The sequence below is a fragment of the Stegostoma tigrinum genome, chromosome 3 (genome assembly GCF_030684315.1).
Source record: "Stegostoma tigrinum isolate sSteTig4 chromosome 3, sSteTig4.hap1, whole genome shotgun sequence".
Lineage (NCBI taxonomy): Eukaryota > Metazoa > Chordata > Chondrichthyes > Orectolobiformes > Stegostomatidae > Stegostoma > Stegostoma tigrinum.
Window position 1 is genome coordinate 110,808,413 of NC_081356.1, and position 25,730 is coordinate 110,834,142.

At 42.1% G+C, this 25,730-nt stretch overlaps 1 protein-coding gene across 9 annotated transcripts in view; it reads right to left on the reverse strand.

The window, feature by feature from the left end:
- The window catches only part of LOC125450809 (microtubule-associated serine/threonine-protein kinase 4-like), a 457,413-nt gene that overhangs the window by 219,587 nt on the left and 212,096 nt on the right, over nt 1-25,730 (reverse strand). For 3 of the 9 annotated variants that reach the window (XM_048527024.2, XM_048527023.2, XM_048527022.2), the window contains exon 1: nt 2,804-2,922. The exons of 5 other annotated variants lie outside the window; for them this stretch is intronic. In XM_048527024.2, the coding sequence (XP_048382981.1) occupies nt 2,804-2,850 (47 nt within the window). In that variant the 5' untranslated portion in view covers nt 2,851-2,922. Of the gene's footprint in view, nt 1-2,803; nt 2,923-25,730 lie in introns of those variants that run through there. One more of the 9 variants, XM_048527029.2, reaches the window with a different exon arrangement.

Sequence of the window (25,730 nt, forward strand, 5' to 3'; positions counted from 1 at the left end):
AGTTCTGAAGGAGTGTCACTGGACCCGAAATATTAGCTCTGATTTGTCTCCACAGATGCTGCTAAACCTGCTGAGCTTTTACTGCAATTTCTGATTTTGTTTCGTATTGAGACATACAAGTTTGAGGGGGGGCTGGAACAGGGCAGACGCTGAAAGCATTTCCTTGGAGAGCTTACAACTCAGAATTAGTGTCTCAGGCAAATGGACGGAAATGAGGGGAACCTTCTTCACGCAGTTGTAAATGTTTAGAATTCTCTACTCCAGGGAGCCACTGTGTTATATCATGAATATATTCAAAACTGAGATCGAAAAGAATTTTTGACACAAAGTCTTATATAAAGGATACCTGTTTATGCAATTTAAACTGTGCCAAAAGTAACGTAAAGGGGTGCCTCAGCGTTTAAGTCAAGTCACCATGGGCCTCCGACACTGTAGGACTGCTCTCTAATTAGAGAGCTGGTGGTTTAACCTGATAGGCACCACATCGCAGGGAAGGGGAGAGATTGCGAAGAAGAGTCCTTCATGACGACCTCAGCTGATGCAGGAATTGAACCTATGCTGTTGGCGTCACTCTGCAATGCAAACCTGCCATCTATCAGCATTGGCAAAATGTACGAGAAACTAGTATTGGAAAAGTCATTTTTTTATCTGGAAATTTTATATCTGTCACCACACATTTAAAAATACACAAATTTGTGCAACTCAACCAGTTCAATAAATTATAATCTTTAAGTAATAATTATAATGCTTGAGAATGTTCATTTGAACATCAACCATTCAATACTAAGGGAATACAGATTTCTAAAAAATCTACGTAGGCCAAATAAGATTCTATTTAACAACTGTGTTCCAGATTGATATAACCGTTTCAAGTTATTAATAATCACTTGTTAGTACAGAACTTGAATATTGCCACTAAGAGATAGATATTGTCAAAGGCTATTAATTTTTCACTCATCAGACAAATGAAAGAATTTCTCCATGGTAAATCTTCAGAATTAACATGCCAACCAATCAGTCCCCATTTGTGCTCCTGAGATGCTGCTTGGCCTGCTGTGTTCATCCAGCCTCACATTTTATTATCTTGGAATCTCCAGCATCTGCAGTTCCCATTATCTCAGTCCCCATTTTCTGTTGTGATGGTTTGAAGTTTGGCATTCTTGCACTTATTCTAACATATGCAAGACAAAAAGGTTTCAACAACATCTCTCTCTTTAGGGAAAATGTATTAATGGAATGAACAAAAATGTATAAATGAGCCATAATGCTTTCCAAATTCCATATAATATCAGATTACTTTCAAATTATTCTGCAACCCAGTTAGCTGCATGTGTCATGATGTATTCTTGCAAAGCTTGCTTTACACTGAACAAGCAATTAAAAAGTTAAACATAAACATAATCAGTGTGAATAAATACCAAAGACCTTAGGACTGCGGTATTCTATAACTTAAAAATACCTAAAATACTTAAATTTAATAACTTTTTGCCTGCAGTTATTTTAATTACCTGTTCGGACATGTTATGGCACATTTCCAGTTTGGGTGGGACTTGAAGCCGAGACGTCCTAGAACTTTTTGCCAATGTTATTGTACTTTTTTTAAATTTGCAATCTTGTCACAAATGATGGGGTCTCATCAGATTCTGAAATTAGAGGATTTTATGCTGGCCAAAAGGGTACATTCAATGCGGGAAATGGGATCATCTCATCCATCCACCCATCTCAACCTATTTTCTTCAAAAAGTGGCTCTCATTCTTATCAGCTTAATTAATAACTTAATGATTAGCGCTGAATCAGAGGCCTAATATAAATACCAAGCATCCTACTGATTGAAAAATGCTTCCTGCACATACGAAAATTATTTTCAAATGGAAAGTTGTTATCAGTACATTAATTTGATTGCTCTGATGACAGTGTTTTAGTCATCTGGCTTGTTGCACCATAGAGAGTAAGAAGAGGTTCCTCCCCGACATACTGAGTTCTCAGTTCTGAGCTATATAGGGCACTGCTCCCCCAAGGATTAAAGATAAAATCAATCTGAGGGCATATCAACCCATAGTACACTTTGCTTATCCTACTGTAAAACTGGCAGCTGCAATGACCTGGAAGGCAGTTATCTACATTTTATTTCTGCAATGTATGGCCCAGGGCTGAAGGGAAAATGGGGGCAAGAGGATCTTAAATAATTCCAGAGCAAAATTTAAAAAAGACAATTTGTTTTGTTCACAATGTAGTAACCATTTGATTTTGCAACTTGATTAATCCCTTAGTTAATCACAGATTTATACCAATGTCAGTAAATATCAGATTATAACATCTAGTTACAAGTATTTGTAATACATGTATATTAATGTTATTCTATTTAATATTCTCCTTTATCTTAATTTCTCCTTTTAGCTAGGCATCATTCATGGTCTACTACTTCTGAGCGATTTGAGACAGTGTTTGATTGACATTGCATTTTATATGAGCAAATAACTGCAGGATCTATAGTGGCACTTCATTTGATTGTGGCATGAAGATACATTAATTTACCATATGCTGGTAAGGTTTACTTTCAACCCCCAACAAGGTCTCTTTTCCTGTTAATGCTGATGTGTTGATCATGCGACTGCCTGTCATACAAGTCTGCAGAGCCTTGGCGTAAAACAGACACAGTAATTATTCAAAGCTGCAGTATGTACATGCTAGATGTGTCTCCTGAAACCTCAGAGTTAAAAAAAAGGAAATGGCAGCACGCAGACTCAGAAATATCAACCACAGAATTATTCCAAATCATTTATTGAACAGAGAAATACTTACTCCAAGGTCAAGCCTGGAATGCGGAGCCTTTCCCGTTGGGCTTTCATGGCTGCCGTTTGTTACCACACTCTATTGTAACCATGACAAAATCACTGCCAGCATCCTGGCACTGACAGAGAGCCAAGATGAACCTCTCTAAAAGGAATGGACTAAATCCCTCTTGGGGAGGGGGGACTAGTTTTGGGTTCTTCCACACAAGCAAAAGCCACAGAAAGGAAAAGTCAGCCGATCACATCACATTAAATACAAATCGAAAGAGTTTAAGCCAAATAAAAATATAATTAGAAAATCACTGGTGTGCTACAGTGACATCATTGGCTTCAACTTCAGTTTATTAATAATAGATGTGTCACTAATACCAGTCTATCCCTACATAAACACATACGCACTTAAACGAACCACATTAAAAACCCTCGTCATTATAATGCAGTTTCAAAATACCAAAGGAGAGCACTTGCTACAGCATTTTAAAATATGCTCACTTCTTTTATTCAATAAAACTGTTCAGTATTCAGGATAAAGTACAGCTTTTTTTAAAAAAAAGACTTTATGGTCTTACAAGTTTTTGTAAACTAAATTTAACATACAAACTGGAGCTTTGCTGAGGATTGTAAGCTGCTGAAGCAGTCACGGACAAATCAAACATAATTATTTATTAAACAAGCCATTAAAACCAGTTCAGCTTTTGCCACTCTTGGGTAAATATGCCAAACATTGAGCACATCAAAGTTGCCTTGGCTACTGAAATACTATTAGAAATTCACTGTCCCACATACAGTGCTTAAGATATCCTTTTAAACTGTAGTCAATAGTTAGCCAAGCTGTTTTGGTATTACTGTAGAATCGACATTTAACCAGTGATGCTGGAAATTACTCAGGAATCTGCTGTCTATAAAATATAGAACAAAACCGATATGGTCAACTACTATCCCATTATTCAACACACGTTCAAAGTGATGGAAGCAATCACTGCGAATGCTAGCAAGCAAATAACACCTCGTCACCACATATTGTAGTCTTGGACCCATTGGCACAAGAAATCAATTCCAGACATCAAGTTCATGAGCTTGGTATTAATTCAGCGTTTCACCTGTTACTGGAAACAAGCAATCGCAGTCATCTGAATCACAGCAGGTGTTCCCTGGGGCCATGTTCTAGGTGTAGCTACATTATCAGAAACTTCTCGCCATCATAAAGTCATAGATGGACGGCACACTAATAAGCAATTTCTTGTTTTAAAGAAAAGAAAGAATGTATCCTGGTGGCTAGCTTTCTGCCTGTTTGTCCAATGTAGTGCTTGTCACAGTTCTTGCAAGGTATTTTGTAAATACACCAGAATACACAAACATCAACTAGCCACAAAACGACATGACCCACTATCACTAGTATCCTTACATACAGATGAGGAAGGATACCACTTTGATTGGGACAACACTTCCATTCCTAGGACAAGCCAAACAGAGACACGCACGAGAATTCCTGGAAGCATGGCATTCCAACCGGAACTCCATCAAACACTTTGATTCGGAGCCCATCTACTACCCTCTGAGAAAAAGAACAGGAAATGACATCAACACAGGAAATGACATCACTGACCCAAAGAAACCTAAAAACACAAATAGAAAGTGGGACATAACACCAGTGCTTCGCCGGAGGATCAATGATGTTACCTTGAATGGTGACGAAACGTCTGAAAACGAACCTTCCAGCTCAGCGAGCAAACTTACATTTAAGAAACCCTGATAATAAAATGTGAGGCTGGATGAACACAGCAGGCCAAGCAGCATCTCAGGAGCACAAAAGCTGACGTTTCGGGCCTAGACCCTTCATCAGAGAGGGGGGTGGGGGGAGGGAACTGGAATAAATAGGGAGAGAGGGGGAGGCGGACCGAAGATGGAGAGCAAAGAAGATAGGTGGAGAGGGTGTAGGTGGGGAGGTAGGGAGGGGATAGGTCAGTCCAGGGAAGACGGACAGGTCAAGGAGGTGGGATGAGGTTAGTAGGTAGCTGGGGGTGCGGCTGGGGGTGGGAGGAAGGGATGGGTGAGAGGAAGAACCGGTTAGGGAGGCAGAGACAGGTTGGACTGGTTTTGGGATGCAGTGGGTGGGGGGGAAGAGCTGGGCTGGTTGTGTGGTGCAGTGGGGGGAGGGGATGAACTGGGCTGGTTTAGGGATGCAGTGGGGGAAGGGGAGATTTTGAAACTGGTGAAGTCCACATTGATACCATATGGCTGCAGGGTTCCCAGGCGGAATATGAGTTGCTGTTCCTGCAACCTTCGGGTGGCATCATTGTGGCAGTGCAGGAGGCCCATGATGGACATGTCATCAAGAGAATGGGAGGGGGAGTGGAAATGGTTTGCGACTGGGAGGTGCAGTTGTTTGTTGCGAACTGAGCGGAGGTGTTCTGCAAAGCGGTCCCCAAGCCTCCGCTTGGTTTCCCCAATGTAGAGAAAGCCGCACCGGGTACAGTGGATGCAGTATACCACATTGGCAGATGTGCAGGTGAACCTCTGCTTAATGTGGAATGTCATCTTGGGGCCTGGGATGGGGGTGAGGGAGGAGGTGTGGGGACAAGTGTAGCATTTCCTGCGGTTGCAGGGGAAGGTGCCGGGTGTGGTGGGGTTGGAGGGCAGTGTGGAGCGAACAAGGGAGTCACGGAGAGAGTGGTCTCTCCGGAAAGCAGACAGGGGTGGGGATGGAAAAATGTCTTGGGTGGTGGGGTCGGATTGTAAATGGCGGAAGTGTCGGAGGATAATGCGTTGTATCCGGAGGTTGGTAGGGTGGTGTGTGAGAACGAGGGGGATCCTCTTGGGGCGGTTGTGGCGGGGGCGGGGTGTGAGGGATGTGTCGCGGGAAATGCGGGAGACGCGGTCAAGGGCGTTCTCAATCACCGTGGGGGGGAAGTTGCGGTCCTTAAAGAACTTGGACATCTGGGATGTGCGGGAGTGGAATGTCTTATCGTGGGAGCAGATGCGGCGGAGGCGGAGGAATTGGGAATAGGGGATGGAGTTTTTGCAGGAGGGTGGGTGGGAGGAGGTGTATTCTAGGTAGCTGTGGGAGTCGGTGGGCTTGAAATGGACATCAGTTACAAGCTGGTTGCCTGAGATGGAGACTGAGAGGTGCGACTGGGAGGTGCAGTTGTTTGTTGCGAACTGAGCGGAGGTGTTCTCCTGCACTGCCACAATGATGCCACCCGAAGGTTGCAGACTCCTGCACTGCCACAATGATGCCACCCGAAGGTTGCAGGAACAGCAACTCATATTCCGCCTGGGAACCCTGCAGCCATATGGTATCAATGTGGACTTCACCAGTTTCAAAATCTCCCCTTCCCCCACTGCATCCCTAAACCAGCCCAGTTCATCCCCTCCCCCCACTGCACCACACAACCAGCCCAGCTCTTCCCCCCCACCCACTGCATCCCAAAACCAGTCCAACCTGTCTCTGCCTCCCTAACCGGTTCTTCCTCTCACCCATCCCTTCCTCCCACCCCCAGCCGCACCCCCAGCTACCTACTAACCTCATCCCACCTCCTTGACCTGTCCGTCTTCCCTGGACTGACCTATCCCCTCCCTACCTCCCCACCTACACCCTCTCCACCTATCTTCTTTGCTCTCCATCTTCGGTCCGCCTCCCCCTCTCTCCCTATTTATTCCAGTTCCCTCCCCCCATCCCCCTCTCTGATGAAGGGTCTAGGCCCGAAACGTCAGCTTTTGTGCTCCTGAGATGCTGCTTGGCCTGCTGTGTTCATCCAGCCTCACATTTTATTATCTTGGAATCTCCAGCATCTGCAGTTCCCATTATCTCTGATACCATTTAAGAAACCCTCTTGGATGCACTTAAATTCTTCCCCATCTAAGTCTCTTTCTCTATGGGAGTCCCAGTTAGTATTGCGGAAGTTAGAGTAACCTACTATGACAACACTGTTTTGATTGCATCTTTCCATAATCTGCCGATATATTTGCTCCTCAAAGTCTTGGTGACTGCTGGGGACCTGCAATATAATCCTGTCAGAGTGATTGCATCCATCTTATTTTTGAGATTTACCCATTTTGTCTAAGTGGCTAAATGCTGCAGTATGTCCTCTCTTAGTATAGAAATGACATTGTCCCCGATTACTAATGCAACTCTTCCACCTCTTACCTTCCTCTCTATCTTGTCTAAAACAATGAAACCCTGAATATAGAGCAGCTAGTCCTGCCCCCCTCTCAACCAAGTCTCTAATGGTCACAACATCTTAGTCCCATCTACTGATCCAGGCTCTGACCTCATCTGCCATACCTATAATACTGCACTGCATTGAAATAAACACTTCAACCCATTAATACTATCGTTTTCCTTTACTTGTCTCTGTCTGTCCTTTCTTTCTGATTTACTGGTCCTAACGGAGACCTTCCCCTCAATCCCTCCACTTGCTGACCTGTTGCTCTGACTCTCAGCCCCCTGCCACTCAAGTTTAAACCCACCCAAGTAGCACTATCAAATCTCCCCACGAGGAAATTTGTTCCCCTCCAGTTTAGGTGCAACCCTTCCCTCTTGTACACGTTACCACTGGCCCAGAAGAGATCCCAAAGATCCAAGAACCTGAAACCCTGTCCCCTGCACCAGCCCTTAGCCACACACATTCATCTGACCTATCTGTCTATTCCTTAGCTCATTAGCACATGGCACTGGTAGTAACCCAGAGACTACCATCTTCGAGGTACTACTTTTCAGCCTGTTTCCTAAATCTCTGTACTCACTCCACAAGACCTCATCCCTCTTTCTACCTATGTTGTTGGTACCAATGTGCACAACCTCCTTTGGCTATTCACTCTCCCCCTTAAGAATTTCATGAAACCACGCAGAGACCTTGATCCAAGCACCAGGGATGCAACGCACAATTCTGGAGTCATGAACGCAGCCACAGAAATGCCTGTCTGTGCCTCCAACCAGCAAATCTCTAACCACTATCACTTGCTTGGGTCTTGCCCGACTCTGCTCTACAGCAGAGCCAGTTGTGGTGCCACAGGCCTGGCTGCTGCTGCTAGAATCCCTCGAGGCTTTCCCCCTTCAAAATTCTCCAGAATGGTATATCTGTTAGAGAGGAGTATAGCCACAGGAGACTCCCGCATTACCTGCCTGCCTCTCCCGGTGGTCACCCATCCACCTGACTGACCCTTTGGTATGACCACCTCCCTGTACCTAGTGTCTATTACTCTCTCTGTCCCCCTTGTGGCCAAGATTGTGTCCAGTCAAGCAACATCTCGATTTTGAAGTTCTCTTCATTTTCAAATCTCTCAATGGTCTCATCCCTCCTAATTCTGTTATCCTTCTGTCCTACAATGCCCCAACTTATCTACATTCAACTTTTATTTTCTATTCATTTGTGGGATGTGAGCATCACTGGCTGCCAACATTTCTTGCCCATCCTTATTTGCCCTTGAGAGGGTGGTGGTGAGCTGCCTTCTTGAACCACTGCAGTCCTCCTGCTGTGGGGTGACCCACAATGCCCTTAGGGAGGGAATTCCAGGATTTTGACCCAGTAACAGTGAAGGAACTGCAATATATTTTCAAGTCAGGATGGTGAGTGGCTTGGAGGGGAACTTGGAGGTGGTAGTGTTCCTGTACGTCTGATGCCCTTGTCCTTCCAGGTGGAAATGGTTATTGGTTTGGAAGCTGTCGTCTGAGGATCTTTGGTGAATTTCTGCAGTGCATCTTGTAGATAGTACACACTGCTGCTACTGAGTATCAGTGGTGGAGGGAGTGGATGCTTGTGGATACAGTGCCAATCAACTGGGCTGCTTTTTCCTGGATGGTGTCAACATCGTGAGTGTTGTTGGGGCTGCACTCATCCAGGCAAGCGGGGAGTATTCCATCACACTCCTGACTTGTGCCTTGTAGACGATGGACAGGCTATGGGGAGTCAGGATGTGAGATACTCGCCACAGTATTCCTAGCTTCTGACCTGCTCTTGCAGCCACTGTGATTATGTGGTGAGTCCAGATAAATTTCTGGACAATGATAACACCCAGGATGTTGATATAGTGGCAGACTCAATGATGGTAACTCCATTGAATGTCAAGGGGTGGTTGTTAGGCTGTCTCTTATTGGGGATTGTCATAGCCTGACATTTGTATGGCGCAGATGTCACCTGCCACTTATCAGCCCAAGCCTGGATATTGTCCAGATCTTGTTGCATTTCAACATGGACTGCTTCAGTATCTGAGGAGTCATGAATAGTGCTGAATATTGTGCAATCATTAGTGAACATCCTCACTCGTGACCTTTTGATGGGGAGGGGGGGGTAGCAGGGTGCAGGGAGTCATTGATGGAGCAACTGAAGATGGTTTGGCCTAATTAGATACAAATTAGATGTTCATGTAATTCCCCTGTTTTAAACGATTTATCATTTGTAGCAATGTCTTCAGCTGCCTGAGACCTAAACGCTGGAATTTCCTCCTTAAATTTCTTTTCCTCCTTCCTGCTTTCAGCCAACATTCTAACACTGCCGTACATTTCTGGGCATCAAATTCTGTCACAATACACCTTGGGACAGTTCATTACAATAAAATGTGCCACACAAATACAAGTTTCTCTTCTGTCTGGAGGACTAGATGTTTCCACCAGGAGGCGAAACTAGGGCAGAAGGGCACTGATTCAATATGAAGGGATGACCCTTCAGAACTGAGAAGAGGAGAAATTTCTTCAGCCAGAATGTGATTAATCTGTGAAAATCACTGCCACAAAACAAGGCCAAGTCATTGAGTGTATTTAAGACAGGGGTAGACAGAGTTTTAACAAGTAAGGGGATCAAGCATTACGGAGACGAGACAGGAGAATGGGATTGAGAAATATATCAGCTATGATCGAGTAGTGCAGCAGACTCAGTGGGCCAAATGGACAAATTCTGCTCCTTTATTTTACAGTCTAATGTTTGGAAAATAAGTTTCCATCTACTTTTAAAGATAAAGGACCCCCATTACATCGTTGAGAATTTAAGGATTTTAGACAGCTCTGACTGAAACTACCTAAAATAATAGGCAGCTGATCAAAAAAAACAGCAAATCCTTACAAACACTCACGGGAAGTCACTGCAAAATAGCATTCTGATAAACTGCTCTGGGAAATGAGGGAAAATGTAACTGTGAACCTTTAAGAGAAATGGGAATACCATGTCAATTATGCTGCAAAATGCATTGTCAAGGTGGTAACAGTAGTGGGGTTGGGGGCAGGGAAGAAACCAAGAGCCCCACAGCATCAATGCAGGAACAAAGCACATCACAACAAATGAAGTATTAGAAACATTACAACAGGAGGCAATTGAATGTGGAAAACACCGTGATAAATCATTTTGCAGCTGGAAATTAGCACAGCTCATGCTAGAGACACAGCATAATAAATGTGGTGTGGTGAATCCGAAAATATGGAGTAATGGGGCTAATTGAATGCCTTTTTCAGGGTGAACACAGACCTTTCAATCCAGCAAGAAAATCATCTTAATGCACATTAGAATGCTGGATTTGTTTGCGTGGTGGGAGGGGAAAGATTCTAAAAGAAAAGTAAGCATACAAATTAGAGAAACTCTTATGTTTATCTTTTCGGCTGTAATACCAAAGACAAAAGCCACATTGCAATTACGTAAGAGTATCTGTAACTCGCCAAACATTTATATTTAAAAGGAAAATGAAAGGCTGCTAAATTAATTCAAATAATTAGACAATAAATGAAAAAACAAATTGCACATGGATTATATGAACCAACTCACTACCCTGAATGTTCCCTCTCACAAAAACTACAGTTTGTACAGCCAAAATGCTAAGTCCCTGACTTGATGCCTCTGAGTTACTTGCTTTCAGCAGGGATCACACTTAGAGTGCAACAAGTAGTTTCAGAATCACACGGTTAAGAGTAATCAGCAACAGTTCACACTCTGACAAGTTAATGCTAGAAACAGACTTAAGACTTGTGATGATGCCTATTGTGAATACAAGAGTCTGCCCACACTCAGTGTTCAGGCTCCTTCATTAGGAATAGCCAGTCAAATCAGGTACAAAAGGATACATGCATAAATGTCCAGAAGACCATATGTTCAGAACAACAGCGGAATTCAACAAAGAATACTAGTGAAAGACACAAGGATCTTGCAGATTGAGAATGAAATGAACACAGACATCAATTTATATAGCTTGAGGTGAGGTTGCTAATTGGTCGGGCCACCGCTGGCTCATACGAATTGATGTCCATTTCTTGCATACCAATCAATTACTCAAATGAGAAGCAAAGACATGACTCGATCTTCTCTGTCTCCACCTCCTCCCCCAAAAAAGTTAAAACTGAACAAATTATGAAGATTACTTGCTGCTGCCTAACCTCTGTGATCAGCATTATGTAAGGTTAATCAACTACTGCCTAACAATTTAACATATAGACATCATATCCTCAAGAAGAAAATACAGAAACTACTGGAGGAACTCAGCTGGTCTGGGAGCATCAATGTAGTGAAACTGAGTTAATAGCTGTAAGAGATAATGGGAACTGCAGATGCTGGAGAATCTGAGATAACAAATGTGGAGCTGGTTGAACACAGCAGGCCAAGCTCCTAAAATTGGCCTGCCGTGTTCATCCAGCTCCACACTTAGTTATCTCTAACAGCTGTAAGAAACTGCCACACGTACAAATCTTAAAATCAGACCTATATAAAGAATATACTTATATCTAAATTCTATTTTATATTTTCTACACTTGCCTTTCTAATTGCCAGTTTGGAAATAGAACGCATCCCACTAAAAAACATGACAAACAAAATACTCTAAATACTCAAAATCTGAAAATAAGCCAGAAAATGTTGGTAACACAGATCACTAATATAGTTGGCATGGACAAGTTGGACCAAAGGGTCAGTTTCCATACTGTACAGCTCCATTACTGTATAGCAGCATCCGTGCAGGGGGATAACAGAATTGACATTTCAGGTCAATAATCTTTCCTCAATCTAGGAGAAGTTAGTGATATAGTTTGCAGTAAGCAACGCAAAGGGGAAGAATGGAGATGAAGATCAAAAGAGGGTTCTGCAATAGAAAGTGCATCAGGAGAGATTTAACTCACAAAATATTTGATGGTATAAGGTAAAAGGAAGTGGTAATGGCAGCACCAAAGAAAGAAAGAATGTGTTGTGAGAAAGTATAAGTGACAGATCATGAATAACCATGGTCTGAAAGCAACAAAAAGGAAGATAGAACCTAAAGTGGAAGAGAAGACAAAATGCTCACAAAATGGAAGAAGTTACAATGTAACATTGTTAAACTCAAAATTTAATCCAGAATCCTATAAAGTGCCCAGTCAGTGAAAGCAGACAGGTACGTACAGCAAGCAATTAAGAATGCAAATGGTAAATTGGCCTTCATGGGGGCATAGCTTTAAATTGAGGGGTGAAAGATCTAGAACAGATGTCAGAGGTGGTTTCTTTACTCAGAGTAGTAAGGGAATGGAACACTTTGCCTGTAACGGTAGTAGATTCGCCAACTTTAGGTACATTTAAGTAGTCATTGGACAAGCATATGGACGTACATGGAATAGTGTAGGTTAGATGGGCTTCAGATCAGTATGACAGGTCGGCACAACATCGACGGCCGAAGGGCCTGTACTGTGCTGTAATGTTCTATGTTCATTGCAAGAGGATTTTAGTTCTGAAGGAGGGATGTTTTATTGCAATTATACTGGGTCTTGGTGAGACTACACTTGTAGTTCTACATGGGGGTCTGGCCTCCCTACCTAGGGAAGGACATACTTGCCACAGATGTGTGCAGTGGTGATTCATTAGGCTGATATTGGAGCAGGACTGGACCTATGACGATGAACTGGTTTGACTGAGCCTATATTCACTAGATGAGAGGAGTTCTGATTATAAGGTATAACATTGTCTCAGGGCTGGACAGACTGGATGCAAAGAGGATGTTTTCCTTGATCAGGAATCCCAGGACACAATTACGGGTATGGGGAAGAACATTTAGGACTGAAATGAGGAGACATTCCTTCACCCCAACAGTAGTGAACTTGTGCAATTCTCTTTGAAGAAGATCGCTGTGGACACTAAGTCTCTGAATATATTCAAGATAGGGATAGATTTTTATTGGATTTCAAAGGCATCAAGGGGGTATGGGGAGAAAGCGGGAATATGGCATTGAGACAGAGAATCAGGCTGAAAGGGCCAAATAGCCTACTCTTACTCCTCATTTTTATGCTGTGATCTTCATCTCTATGTCTAATGTGGGATGGAGGGTTGTCGATGAAGCAAGACAGTTGGGCCAAGGGCACCAACCTGAGGAATTCCTGCAGTAATACTGAGGTTGAGATGATTGGCCTTCATCAAATAAGCTAGGTGCATCTTCAAAGAAAAGATTTTCACACCCACCATCAACTCCCCACGCCCCACTCCCCAAGATTCCCAATGATTTTGTCCATGTTTTGACAACAACTTTGATAAGGTTTTGAGTTGAATGGCACTGGCAAAACCCAAGCTGAGCATCAGTCAGCAGGTTTTTATTTTCTAATTGCCATTTAATAACACTGTCATCAAAACCTTTCATCGCTCTGCTTATGACTGGGAGTAGACTAATGATTGGATTGGATTGGATGTTCTCTTTCTGGACAGGATATTTTCGACATTGTTGGGTAGATACTAATACTGTAGATGTATTAGAGCAATTTGGGTAAGGGGCACGATACTTCGACAGCAAAGGCGTCAGGTCTACAGTCATTCTCGGGCAGACTATTGGTTTGACCTCAGTTGGAGCAGTGCCCTCAGTTCTGAATGCTACACTTAGCAAAAGCTGTGAAGGTGAGGTTGTAGGATGAAGGGTCTCGGCCCGAAACGTCAGCTTTTGTGCTCCTGAGATGCTGCTTGGCCTGCTGTGTTCATCCAGCTTCACACTTTGTTATCTAAGGTGAGGTTGTAGACTTGCTTGCCGAGCCGTGTGTAGGATTGCAGATGTTTCATCACCCTGCTAGCTATCATAGTCAGTGCACCTCCGGTGAAGCATTGGCATTCTGTCCCACTTGTTATTTACATACCTTGGTTTGCTGGGGTGGGTGGTATTACTTCGGATTCTGTTTTCCGGTGGTTTGAATATCGGGTCCAGTTCAGTGTGTTTGTTAAGAAAGTTCCGGTTAGAATGCCAGGCCTCCAGGGATTCCCTGGCATGTCTCTCTTTGGCTTGTGCTTTTACGGATTTGTTGTCCCAGTCGAATTGGTGTATTTCTTTGTGCGTATGTGTTGAGACCAGTGAGAATTGGTCGTGTCTCTTGGTGGCTAATTGGTAACCTTCTATCCTTATTGTTGATTTTCTTCCTGTTTGGCCTATCTAACGTTTCTCACAGTCCTTGTATGGTATTTTGTACATTACATTAGTTTTATTGGTTATGGGTATGGGATCCTTTACGGTTGTCAATTACTGTCACAGAGTGGTTGTTGTTTTGTAGACTACCCTGATACTTCGGGGTCTGAATAGTCTTGGGGTCTGAATAGTCTTGTGGTCATCTCTGATGTATGGTACGGTGGCTAGTGTGTCTGGCCGTGTTGTATCTTCTCGTTGTGGTCTGTCGTGGAGATAATGGCAGGTTGTGCTTTTTGGGTATCCATTCCTTTGAAAAACTCCGGCGTGGGTTTGGAGGGGGTGGGGGCAGTATCCTGAGAGAGTGAGTAGGCAATACAGAGGGCAGGCTAGTTGGTAGTGTCAGAGGTTGGTGAGGGTGAAAGTGAGTGAAGCAAGATGTTGCAGGCAATAGTAAGAGTGGTGGAGCATGACCCTTAGTGACAGGTGGAAACAGGAGCAGACAGTAAGAAAGATGATTGTAGCAAGTTACCTGGTCGGGGGCAGAAGGTCAGTGACTTTCTTCCATTGGTGGGTGTTCCTCCAAATGGCCGAGACTGCTTCAATCTGGGTGACAGCCTCAGGTAAGGCTGGCATGGTCTAGTGTTGTGGCCTTCACAGCTGGTCCTAAGGAAAAAAAGGACATCCCGCATTTGCTTGACCACAACCAGCAGAACCCTCCAGGACCCGGCCCTTGAAGCAGGTTGCCATTTTCTACCTGTCTGCCACGTCTAGGGTAAATGCCAGGCACCATGCACAGCAGCTCCAGGTTAACAGGGCTTGTCCAGGTGCTTTTAAAGATAGCACAGCAACAAAGGGTGCTAGACTTTCAGCAGATGCTGACTGAGTGATGAATAGTTTGGGAAGAGCGTGGTAAGATGGGGCACAAACCAGACATGAGGGACACTGTGGGGCAGGCTCAGTAACTAATGAAACAAATTGGGAGAGATATGGTGAGAGGACACAGAGTCTTGGAGCAACAAACCCTCCAGAAAACTTTATGAAACTTGGATTAGGTCAAAAAGTAAAAAAAAAATCAATCCAGTACAGTTTGGTTATAATCGTTACTTGTCAGAAACTGTTGAAGAAATGACACTTCTGAAGAGTCACAGGTGAAGCCACTGAAAAATTGCTGTGGTTATATTATGATAAAAATGTGTAGCATCATAAATTCCCAAGCCTGACTTTCTTTGCTTTCTGTCTAAGTTTGGTTAAAGAATTCTGAGAGTATAACATGTTCTGGAGATGGATAATTGTGAGCAGTCAAGTGTTCCTGGAAGTCCCAAAGGCTGAAAAACACAAGGTCAGATGAACTGTAAAACAGAATGTGTTATTCACAGCCTGGACAATTAGTGGTTCGCTTCACAAGAAGGAACTCTGAGATAGAAAGGAATTTTTTATTAAAATATCAAAATATTTATCCCTGAGCCCTTAAGAAACACATTTTAACCAACGCACCAATAGCTCAAGAGCTTAGTTCTGTAAACTGGAAGCATGCACAAGTTGTAGAGATGCGTTATTTATACGCTGCACAATACTCAGTTACAGCTACGTGGAGGGAGTACATGGTTACTGTCACCTTTTTCAAGTCACTGCCTTACTCAGTTATAACAACTGAAGGCTATTACAATACCATTAAATAGATGAGATCCATTAGAAAATCCATTGCAAAATAGGTTGCGTCAATCAATTTCATTATAAATTTTAAAGTAATTTTAGCTATCAACACATTATCAAGTCAGACCAGCACAGTAATCTACACATTTGAATTGACAGAATCCTATCTTATTGAATATAGTTAATAACTGCCAGTTGTATAAATATTAAAATGCATTATTGCGATCGTTCATGGGCAATATTTAAGAAAGGTGACAGGTATCGTGTCCTCTGGCTGGGACAACTGGGCAGACTCTGGCAAAGTCCTATTGCGTACCAGTCAGCAACAAGACCTTCTCCAGAGTTAAGTGTCCTGGGGCAAAGGCACATCTGTTGAGAACTGCCAAGCAATCTGCAACTGGCAGCTCTTTATTGCTCAGCAGCTCCACCAAGCACATTGAGGCAGCCTGGTCTGGCAGCATCAGCATCAGCAGAAACACAGCTAATGCTTCGAGTTCAGTGACCCTTTGTCAGAACCGAAAACAGCTTGGAAAGGGTGGTATTTATGCTGTCGACAGAGAGGTGATGTGGGGAAGGAGTGAATAGAATGCATGGAATACAATGGCAGAGAGACAGAAAGAACTAAAACACAGGGATTCCTGATGATAAGCCAAGAGGGAGATAATGCTGAGGAGGGTACGAATGATAAAGGTAAATGGGTTGGCTGTGATGGGAACAACCCATACATGGGTGTGGGGGAGGGCAATGAACATATAGGACAGCGTTCATGTTCTAAAATTGTTAAACTCAATGTTGAAGCCTGCAGGCTGTAAGCTACATGGTGGAAGATGAGATGTTGTGGAGCTTGTGGAATACTGCAGCAGGCGTGAGACAGAAATTTTGACATGGGAACACCGTGGTGTGTTGAAGTGACAGGCAACTAGAAGCTAAGAGTTATTTTTACAGACAGAACATAGGTGTTTAGCAAAGCAGTCACCCAACCTGCATTTCGTCTCCCCACTGTAGAGAAAGCAACATTGGAAACTGAATACAGCCGACTAGATTGAATCAAGTGCAGGTAAATCATTGCTTCACTTGGAAGATGGCCTTGGATAGTGAGTAGGGAGCAAGTAAACAGGCAGTACTGAACCTTCTGTGATGGCATGGGAAGTGCCATGGGGTGTGAGGTGGTGTTGGGAATAGAGGAAGAGTGGACCAGGGTGTCCCAGAGGGAACAGTCCATGGGGAATGCTGACATGGGAGGGGAGGGAATTATGTATCTGGTGGTGGCATCCTCCTGGAGGTGGTGGAAATGGTGGCTCATGATTCTTTTGGGTGGGGGTGGAAAATGAGGACAAGGGGATTTCTACCATTATTGTGGGAGCGACAGGAAGGGGTGAGGGCACAGTGCGGGAGATGGGTCATACACAGCTAAGGGTCTTGTCAAACATGGTGGCAGGGAATCCTCATTTGGAAGAAAAAAAAGTGGATATTTCTGAGGGACCTGTCCGGTCACTCTTAATGACTTATGCATGCATGCAACAGGTCTCTGATTCTGTACACTATTTAGAACAGTGCCCTTTATTCTACATTACCTCTTCATGTTCATTGGACTGAAACAATTCTCTGCACTGAATTTCATCTGACACCTAGCCACCATTCCAAAAACTTGTCAATGTCTTTCTGAAGTTCTATACTATCTTCCTCCCAGTTTACAACGTTCCAAATTTTTGTGTAATTTACAAACTTTGAAATTCACTCTGCCCATCAATATTGAGATCGAGATCATTTAATTACGTATCAGATAAAATATGGCTCCCAACATTGATGCCTGTGAAACTACATTATGAACCCACCTCCAGCTCAAAAAAATACCCATTAGCCATTTGTCTCCACTTTCTGTCACTCAGCCAATATGGCGTACATGTTGCTATACACCCTTCGATTTCCATGAACTAGAACTTTCCCAGCAAGTCTGTTATATGGCGAGTACCAAACTCCTTTTGGAAGTCCGTGTACACCACAGCAGTAGCATTTCTTTCCTCAACCCACTTCTTAACATGTTCAAGAACAACAAATTAGTAAGACACGATTTTCCCTTAAACAGTGAGTCTCTGTGCTGCCCAAACTTGGCCTACTTCATTCCAAATATCAGGTCAAGAAGTGCCTCCTTTCTTGTCGAGATGGGCATAAACTATAGCAAATTCTCCTCAATATAATCTAAGAACATTTGTCCCTCACTGTCCTTCACACCCCCGCTGTCCATGCTTACTCTGAAATGTTATCAGGCTGCTTCTCAGAATCATAACTTTGCCCAGTTAAACATCAGAAAGGTCAAAACCTTTTCTGTCCCCACCACAAACTCTGCAGCCTTAATTCCATTCCTTTTTTCCATAAGATGTTCATAATGTTAGAAACACAGTGCTTTTAAATGTTGAAGTTGTTCTGAGACAATGCAAGTCTGTTGCCTCCACTAAAATGTCAGAACCCATAGGGTGCTCACATTAGAGCATGTTGATATGTACAAATTCATGCTGGCAGTTGTACAAAGATGTTGAAGAAATAGTTGCCTTTCAAATCAGGCAGTAAAGCAACCAACGCTGGGGACAATACAATATGCTGAGATTTAACACAGGAAACCAGAGGAATTGTCAAGCCAGGTTGACGAGTGCAGGCACAATTAGCCTCAAGTAGAACTGAATTCCAATTTTTATTTATTACACGAAATACCAAAAATAATGATATTGCCAGATACACCAAACAAGTTTACTCTTGCATGTGCATCATAAATAAATCAAAACTCAATTCAAAGAAACAAAAATACAACCTATTCGGCATCTATTTCACCAGTCTAAGAGATCCTAAATAATTTCCACGAGGGATTTAAATGAAAGAAAAATCACTAAAAGGTGACATAATATTGAGCTAAAAATTACAAAATCACATTACACACACCAGATGCAGCACTAATGTTATTTATCAGTGTGGAAATACTGATTTTTAATTATATATCAACACTAACAACGCGCACTGTTCTGTAGCGACCAAGTTTGTTTTTATTTAATCTTCAGTGTTGTTATCAAACTATCTTAAGCAAAACTGGAAAGCAGTAATTCTATGCTGTTGATATACTGTGCATTTATGTTGCAGTCTGAGGAACCACAGATCCAGGTTTGAAGCAAAAAGTTTGTTCAGGAGCAGGAGCAGGAGAAGGAGAAGGAAGACTGACCAAATAATAGCATTGGTGAATTTAAAAACCCTAAGCGAAGTTTAGTTTTCAAAGTTGTTTTAAAAAAACAAAACTGCAGGAATAAATACTCATCGGCCTGTTGCTTGCACAGGAATGTTTTCTTTTAGAAAAGCAATTGTAGTCACCGTTGCTGGTCTCTTGCAGACGAGAATGACTCTCTTCCACTCTCAGGGTGAGTCCATAGGCAGCTGTGCAGATTGACAATGCTATCGCAACTTCTATTACCTTGTCATAGGTGGTGGTCACAGGAAGGGGTCGCAAGATGGGGCAATGGTGTGGCAGTGTGCACCTTTCGCTGTTTCAGCCTGGCTCCCATTTTTTGCAATGGCTAGTTTCAAGGTGCTCGAGGCTTTCCCGGATTCGCCTCTTCCATTTTGGAGGGTCTTGGGCCAGTGATTCCCAGGTGTCTGGGGGAGCGCTACACCTCGCCAGTGAGGCCTTGAGTGTATCAGTGAAGTACTTCCACAGTCCACCTGAGGCTTGCCTGCTTTGTTGACGATGGGAGCACAGCACCTGTTAGCTGCCCTCTGTTGAGATCCACCCAGTTTCTTTCTTGCTTGGTTTTCAATGAGGTGGAGAGATATCAAACTTAATTCATAAGGAAGGCTTAGATGAAGATGGAATCCTGCAGCCTATTTTCTCCAATCCCTTCCACTTTCTTTTTAGAGCATTTATAGCTGAGGTGCACTGGTAGTAATCTTCCAAGACACTTGCGATTCTGGAAGAATGCCAGAGTATCGGAAAACTGCCAAAGTAATAATACCTTTCTTCACAAAGGAAAAGAGGCAATAAAACAGGTAACTACAGGCCAGTTAGCTTAAACTTGTTGTTGGGAAAGTGTTGGTGTTTATTATAAAGGATGTCATGGCACAGCACTTAAGAGATACACAAAATAATCAAGCAGTGTCCACATGGCCTTCATGAAGAAATCATACCGGCCAAATTTACTAGAAATCTTTGAGGAGCAGATTAGACAAAGGGGAAGCAGTTGGTGTCTTATCAAACGCCTTCTGAAAATCCCAAAATAAGGTGCTATACATTAGGCTACTAACTAAGTTAAGAGCCCATGGTGTTGGGAGGTAGTAACTAATAGAAGACAGAATTAGGTTAAGTGGGGGCCACAGGATCAGTGGTGGGGCCATAATTATTTACAATATACATTAATGATTTGAACGACGTAAGGGAATATACTATAACCAAGTTTGTAGATGACACAAAAGCAATTGGATGGCAAGTGGTGAAGATCATACCGAGACTCTCGAGGAATACAAACAGGTTAAGCAAGTGGGGAAAACCTTAACAAATGGAATATAAATGTGAGGGCATGCACTTTGGAAGGAAGAACCGAGGTGCTGAATAGTGTTCAAATGGAAACAGAATATGCAAAATTGCAGTAGAGAGAAGTTTGGAAGTCCTCATGCAGAAGTTATAAAAAGCTTGCATCCAAATTCAGTGGGTAAAAGGGCAGGCAAATGAAATGGTGGCCTTTATTACAAAGGGAACACAGTACAAAGGGAACACAGTACAAAGGGAACACAGTACAAAGGGAACACAGTACAAAGGGAACACAGTACAAAGGGAACACAGTACAAAGGGAACACAGTACAAAGGGAACACAGTACAAAGGGAACACAGTACAAAGGGAACACAGTACAAAGGGAGGGAAACCTTGCTAAAACTATACAATGAATTAGTTAAACCATAGCTGGAATACAGTGTACAGGAAAGATATACTGGCACTGGAAATAGTCGAGTGAAGGTTGTCTAGGCTATCCCAGGTATAGAGGAACTGCCAAGTGGGTTTGTCCTGTACTCATTGGAATTTAGAAGAATGAGAGGCAACCCTATTGAATCATATGATTCTTGGGAGAATTTGACAGCAGAGATGCAGACAGGTTGTTTCCCCTTGTGGGGAAGTCTTGGGCCAGAGGGTATAATCTTGGGATGAAGGGTTACCCAGTTAGGACAGTAATGAGTAGGAATTTCTTCTTTCAGGGGCCATGAATCTGTGGAATTCCTTACCGCAGAGGGCTGTCAAGGCTGGGTTGAGTATATTCAAGTTTGAGACAGACAAATTTTCAATCAGTAAGGATTCACAGGTTATACAGGAAAGAGGAGTTGAGGTTATCAGATCAGCCAAGATCTCACTGAATGGCAGAAGAGACTCAAGGGCTGAATGGCCTACTTCTAGCGCTCTGTTTATTTCACTGTTACTGAAATTAATTCAGCTCCTCAACTAACTTTCCTGGTAACTCATACCTGCTGAGTCCACAACTTGTAAAGAAATAAATAAAATAAAAGCAGTTTTGATATAAAAATACAACAATGGAGAGAAAGAACAGAGTCCATGGTCCAAGTTCAATGCATCAAACCTGAATTTCTCCAGCACTTTATTTATGTGACAAAGGAAAGCTTCCTGGCACGCTTGCTGTTTCCAACTGTGACCCTGGGACCTTCTCTGTAAATGTAATTCCTCAGTCATGGTGCTATATATTGGTCAAAAGCCCCTTCTAAGACACTTTCTTTCAAAGCTGGAGATATTCAATTTTACCAAAATCTTCTTTATCACTGTTCCCTTCTGCCACAGAGGCAGCCTTTGTTTTAACAATGGTTGCAGGGATGACAAGCTTCAATGACATTGTCAGATTGGAAAAGGAGAGGTCCTTAGATACCGGCAGACGAACGAGATATTTAATCATTCCATTCAGAATCATGAGGACTCTTGATAGCTTCGATCGGGAGAAACTGTTCCTGTTGATGGAAGTATTGAGAAAATTGGAGTATTCTAACAAAGTGAATTGCAAAACCCGCAACGGAGGCACGAGGGAAAAACATTTGCACGCTGATATTCTGTTGATTCTGGATTATTGTGCTGATGAGTATCATGGAGACAACTTCAAAAAGGAATTGAGCAATTATCTGAAGAGAAAACATTAACGGGGCTACAGCAAAAAAGTCAAGAAAGTGAGATTAGGACAGCTGCTCTTGCAGCAAGTCAGCACAGATTCGAGGTGCCAAATAGCCTCCTACTCTACTTCTTTCCATAGTGTATGTCATGGATAGCCTTCTGCGCAAAAGCTATTCAATAATATTGCATGCAAAGACTAGTAATGTGAAGCTATCCTGTTTATCTCAGGCAATGCTGTAGATTCAGCATGCAGCTCCTTATAAAGTCATAGCTTGATCTTGTTTCCTGGTTTATATAACTTCTCCATGGACTGTGGAAGTAAAAAAAATGCTGAATTTTCCTGTATGAGTGGACAAACCAACACAAATTTGGTGCAAGCCAGAAAAGACGGTCACCAGTTGTGAGTAGCACAGTTGTCTCTGGAGACACTGACACAAATGGTCACTTCTGAGGAACTTGGGACCACCACCTTGGGGCAGCCACAACAATGGTGTGGAATTATGGTAGGAATCCGATCCTCCAAGATGACCCTGTAGTGTTCTGGAGCATTAATTTGTTAATTGCTTCAGAAAGTTTTGTTGGTTGTTCCTGAATATAGTAACAATCATTATCACAAATCAAGTGGATTCATCAAGATGGAGGATAGGAAAAATTGTGGCCGAAAGAGCTGCTCATTTTTAAAAAAATATATATTTTCAGCGTTGGAACAGATTTCCTCAAATTCTAGGGGCAGTGATTACTATTTTATAAGCTGTTGCACTGTTTTGGAACTTTAGGACCAATAAAGATCAAAACAAGGGCACTTATTAAAACAAAAGGGAGGAAGACAGCCAAAGGTAGTGACCACATGGGAAGTGTCATGCAGAGGGTGGTGCAATTATGGAATGAGTTGTTAGAGGACGTGGAGGCTGGTACAATTACAACATTTAAAAAGCATCTGGATGGTATATATCAATAGGAAGGGTTTAAAGGATATGGACCAAATGCTGGCAAATGGGACTAGATTTATCTAGGATATCTGGTCGGCATGGATGAGTGAGACCAAAGGGTCTGTTTGTGTGCGGTACAACTCTATGATTCTATGCCACATCAGAACTCATCAAATGTGGTGTCAGCAACACACAAAAAAACCTTTCAATAATTACTTTCTTTGAGGTTGTCTACAGTCTTTAAAGAACTGCATCAAATGTATTACGAATGAATCTTTGCAAATTTGCTAGTTTTATAATGTAAATACTTCATGAGCCCCCGAGGTAGCAACAGCAGAGGCTAATCTGTAGATTTTTTCAGTTGTCATAGTTACTGAAGTACCCTGGCTCTGACATCAAACACTGAAATATGTTCAAACGGACAGCACGAATGTTCACATTTAAAGCGAGATAAGATGCGACTTTTTGAAGTATTTCATTTTCCAGGAGTAATCCACATCCACAAATAAAATTTTCTAATTTATAACTTTTAAGTTATTCACTGGCTACATCACCTGAGATTCTCTACTTACATTTAACTCATTTTTTCCCCCAACGTAGTTAGAACTATTAGAACTAGAAGTGTGAATTCGAAATTAGAATTGAAATTAGAAATCAAATGAGAATGTATAGCAGGATGATATTTGGCCCATTGTACCTATGCTTCCTCATCAGTACAGCTAGACAATTAATTTTACTTCCTCAATTTATCTACATCATTTAATAGCTTTCCTTCAGGTATTTATCCAATTTTCTTGAGCAAAATAAAGGATTATACAGAATCAGAGCTACACTTGATCATCAATGTGAATATATTATGAAGATATTAGAGCATGACAGGATCAGTTGATAAATGGATGGGATATTGAGGAAACATTAAACTAGCTTCCTACAGCAAAGAAAGATATAACTATGTTAAAAGTGGTAAAAGCTAACAATAAAATCCAAGTCACAAATAAATAGGTAATAATAGGCAATCAGGAGCAACAACAGGGCAAGTAACTTATGTTTCCCGACAAGATTTTTTAAGAGCTTGAGAGGAAATAGTGGATGTACTAGAAAAGTGGTTCTCACTGGGCATTAAAGTTATAATTTTCAAAAATGTGACTTTAGTTTTGGAGTGTCATTACAGGCACTGGAACATCAAGACTACGATGACAGAGTGAAATTGCTGATGCTGTGTTTGTTGCCTTGTTGAAGGAAACTTGCTTCACAAAATGAAATTCTGGGAGAGCTTTCAATAGCGTCACAGAGGAGATTGGCCCAAAAGGTGGGAATGCTTTTGGATCAGATAAAAAAAAGACTCAAAATAAAGGAAATTGTTGCAAAATTGTCTAATTTATTTCAGTTTGGGGATTGAACATTGATGCATCTGTTTTCGGCACTTAGTAAACAGGCTTGAATTGCAGCTTAAAACGGTAACAGCTTTTTACTTAATCCAGGTAGAGTTGAAGTGCAAAAACAATAAACATTGGGGGAGACCTTTGTGTGTGTCTTGATGCAATATCTGCAGTTGTCCTCATGTGGGATTTGAATTGTTCTTACTTTTTATTCCCAATTTCAAAGAAAGCTTATAAAGCAAATGGCACATTAGAAAAATTCTTAAGTAACCATACACTTTTTAGACAACAAACAGGCTTGGGAATTCTCGGCGATTAGGTCAAATCTCTATCTGAGATATTGCTAAAGGGATATATTGCAGGGTTGTGTGTTTTGTGTTTGTGTATATTTAACACACCAGTAAACCATTTTTGTCTGGAGCTGAAAACAACTTGGAAATACGCAGCAGGAAAATGCTACTAGCACTGACTGGGTGCTTACAGCCTGGGATTAAAACACAACTGCTGATAAAACTTAGCTGATCAGGCAGCCTTTATAGGGAGAAACAGAGTTTACATTTTAGATTAGGTGATCTTTCATAAGAATTGAGCCTGAGACCAGCTTTGAGACACAAAATTTGTCAGAAGCTGTAGACCAGAAACAAAATGGGCTAAAAGAAACAGAGTGTTGCCTGATTTTGGAGTTTATGTCTGGCCATTTTTTATTATGCTTTGTCTAATTTATTAAAAAGTGATTTACTTCCCAGTTTGCTGATGTTGAGGATTCCTCAATGTGATTGGTCACTTACCCTGATTGATAACATTCCCAGTTCTGGATGCCTGGAGATCCCTTTAATTTGATGCCTCATTGAAATTAACATCATCAAAAGTGGAAATCCACGCCAGAGAGACAACTAAAACTTTGCAGACAGTGCTTTTATCACAAAGTTAGTGGCAAGCACAATCGATATGCCATTAACCATAATAGTGGGGGAGATGGTGGAATACTGGTCATGTTGTTGGGCTAATAATTCAGATATCCAGGTGAATGCACTGGAGACAAGTTCAAATCCCACCATGGCAGTTCTTGGAATTTAAGTTCAATTAATAAACTGGCATTGAAAGCTATTTTCAGTAATAGTGACTATGAAACTACCATTCATTGTCACAAAAATTAAAAAAAAATCTTCATCAGGTTTAGCCTCCACGTGGCTTCAGATCCACAGTGGGTTGTCTCGTAACTATTCTCGTCAATGGCTTAGCAAACTACTCCAATCAAGATCTGTAAGGGAAGTGCAACAAATGCTGGTCTTGCCAGTGACACCCACATCTGTGTAAGAATAACATTTTTTAAAGTCTGTGTTTATTAGGTTTACTGTATGGTGCAGGGGTCAGTGGTACAGTTTCAACCATGCACAACTCTAGACAATACGTTACAGTAGAGCTTTAAAAGGATGTATAGTAGCACAACAGAGCCAATTACATGGATTAGGCAACTGAGGAATGAGGACAGACTGAAGAAACAGTTCACAGAACTTTTC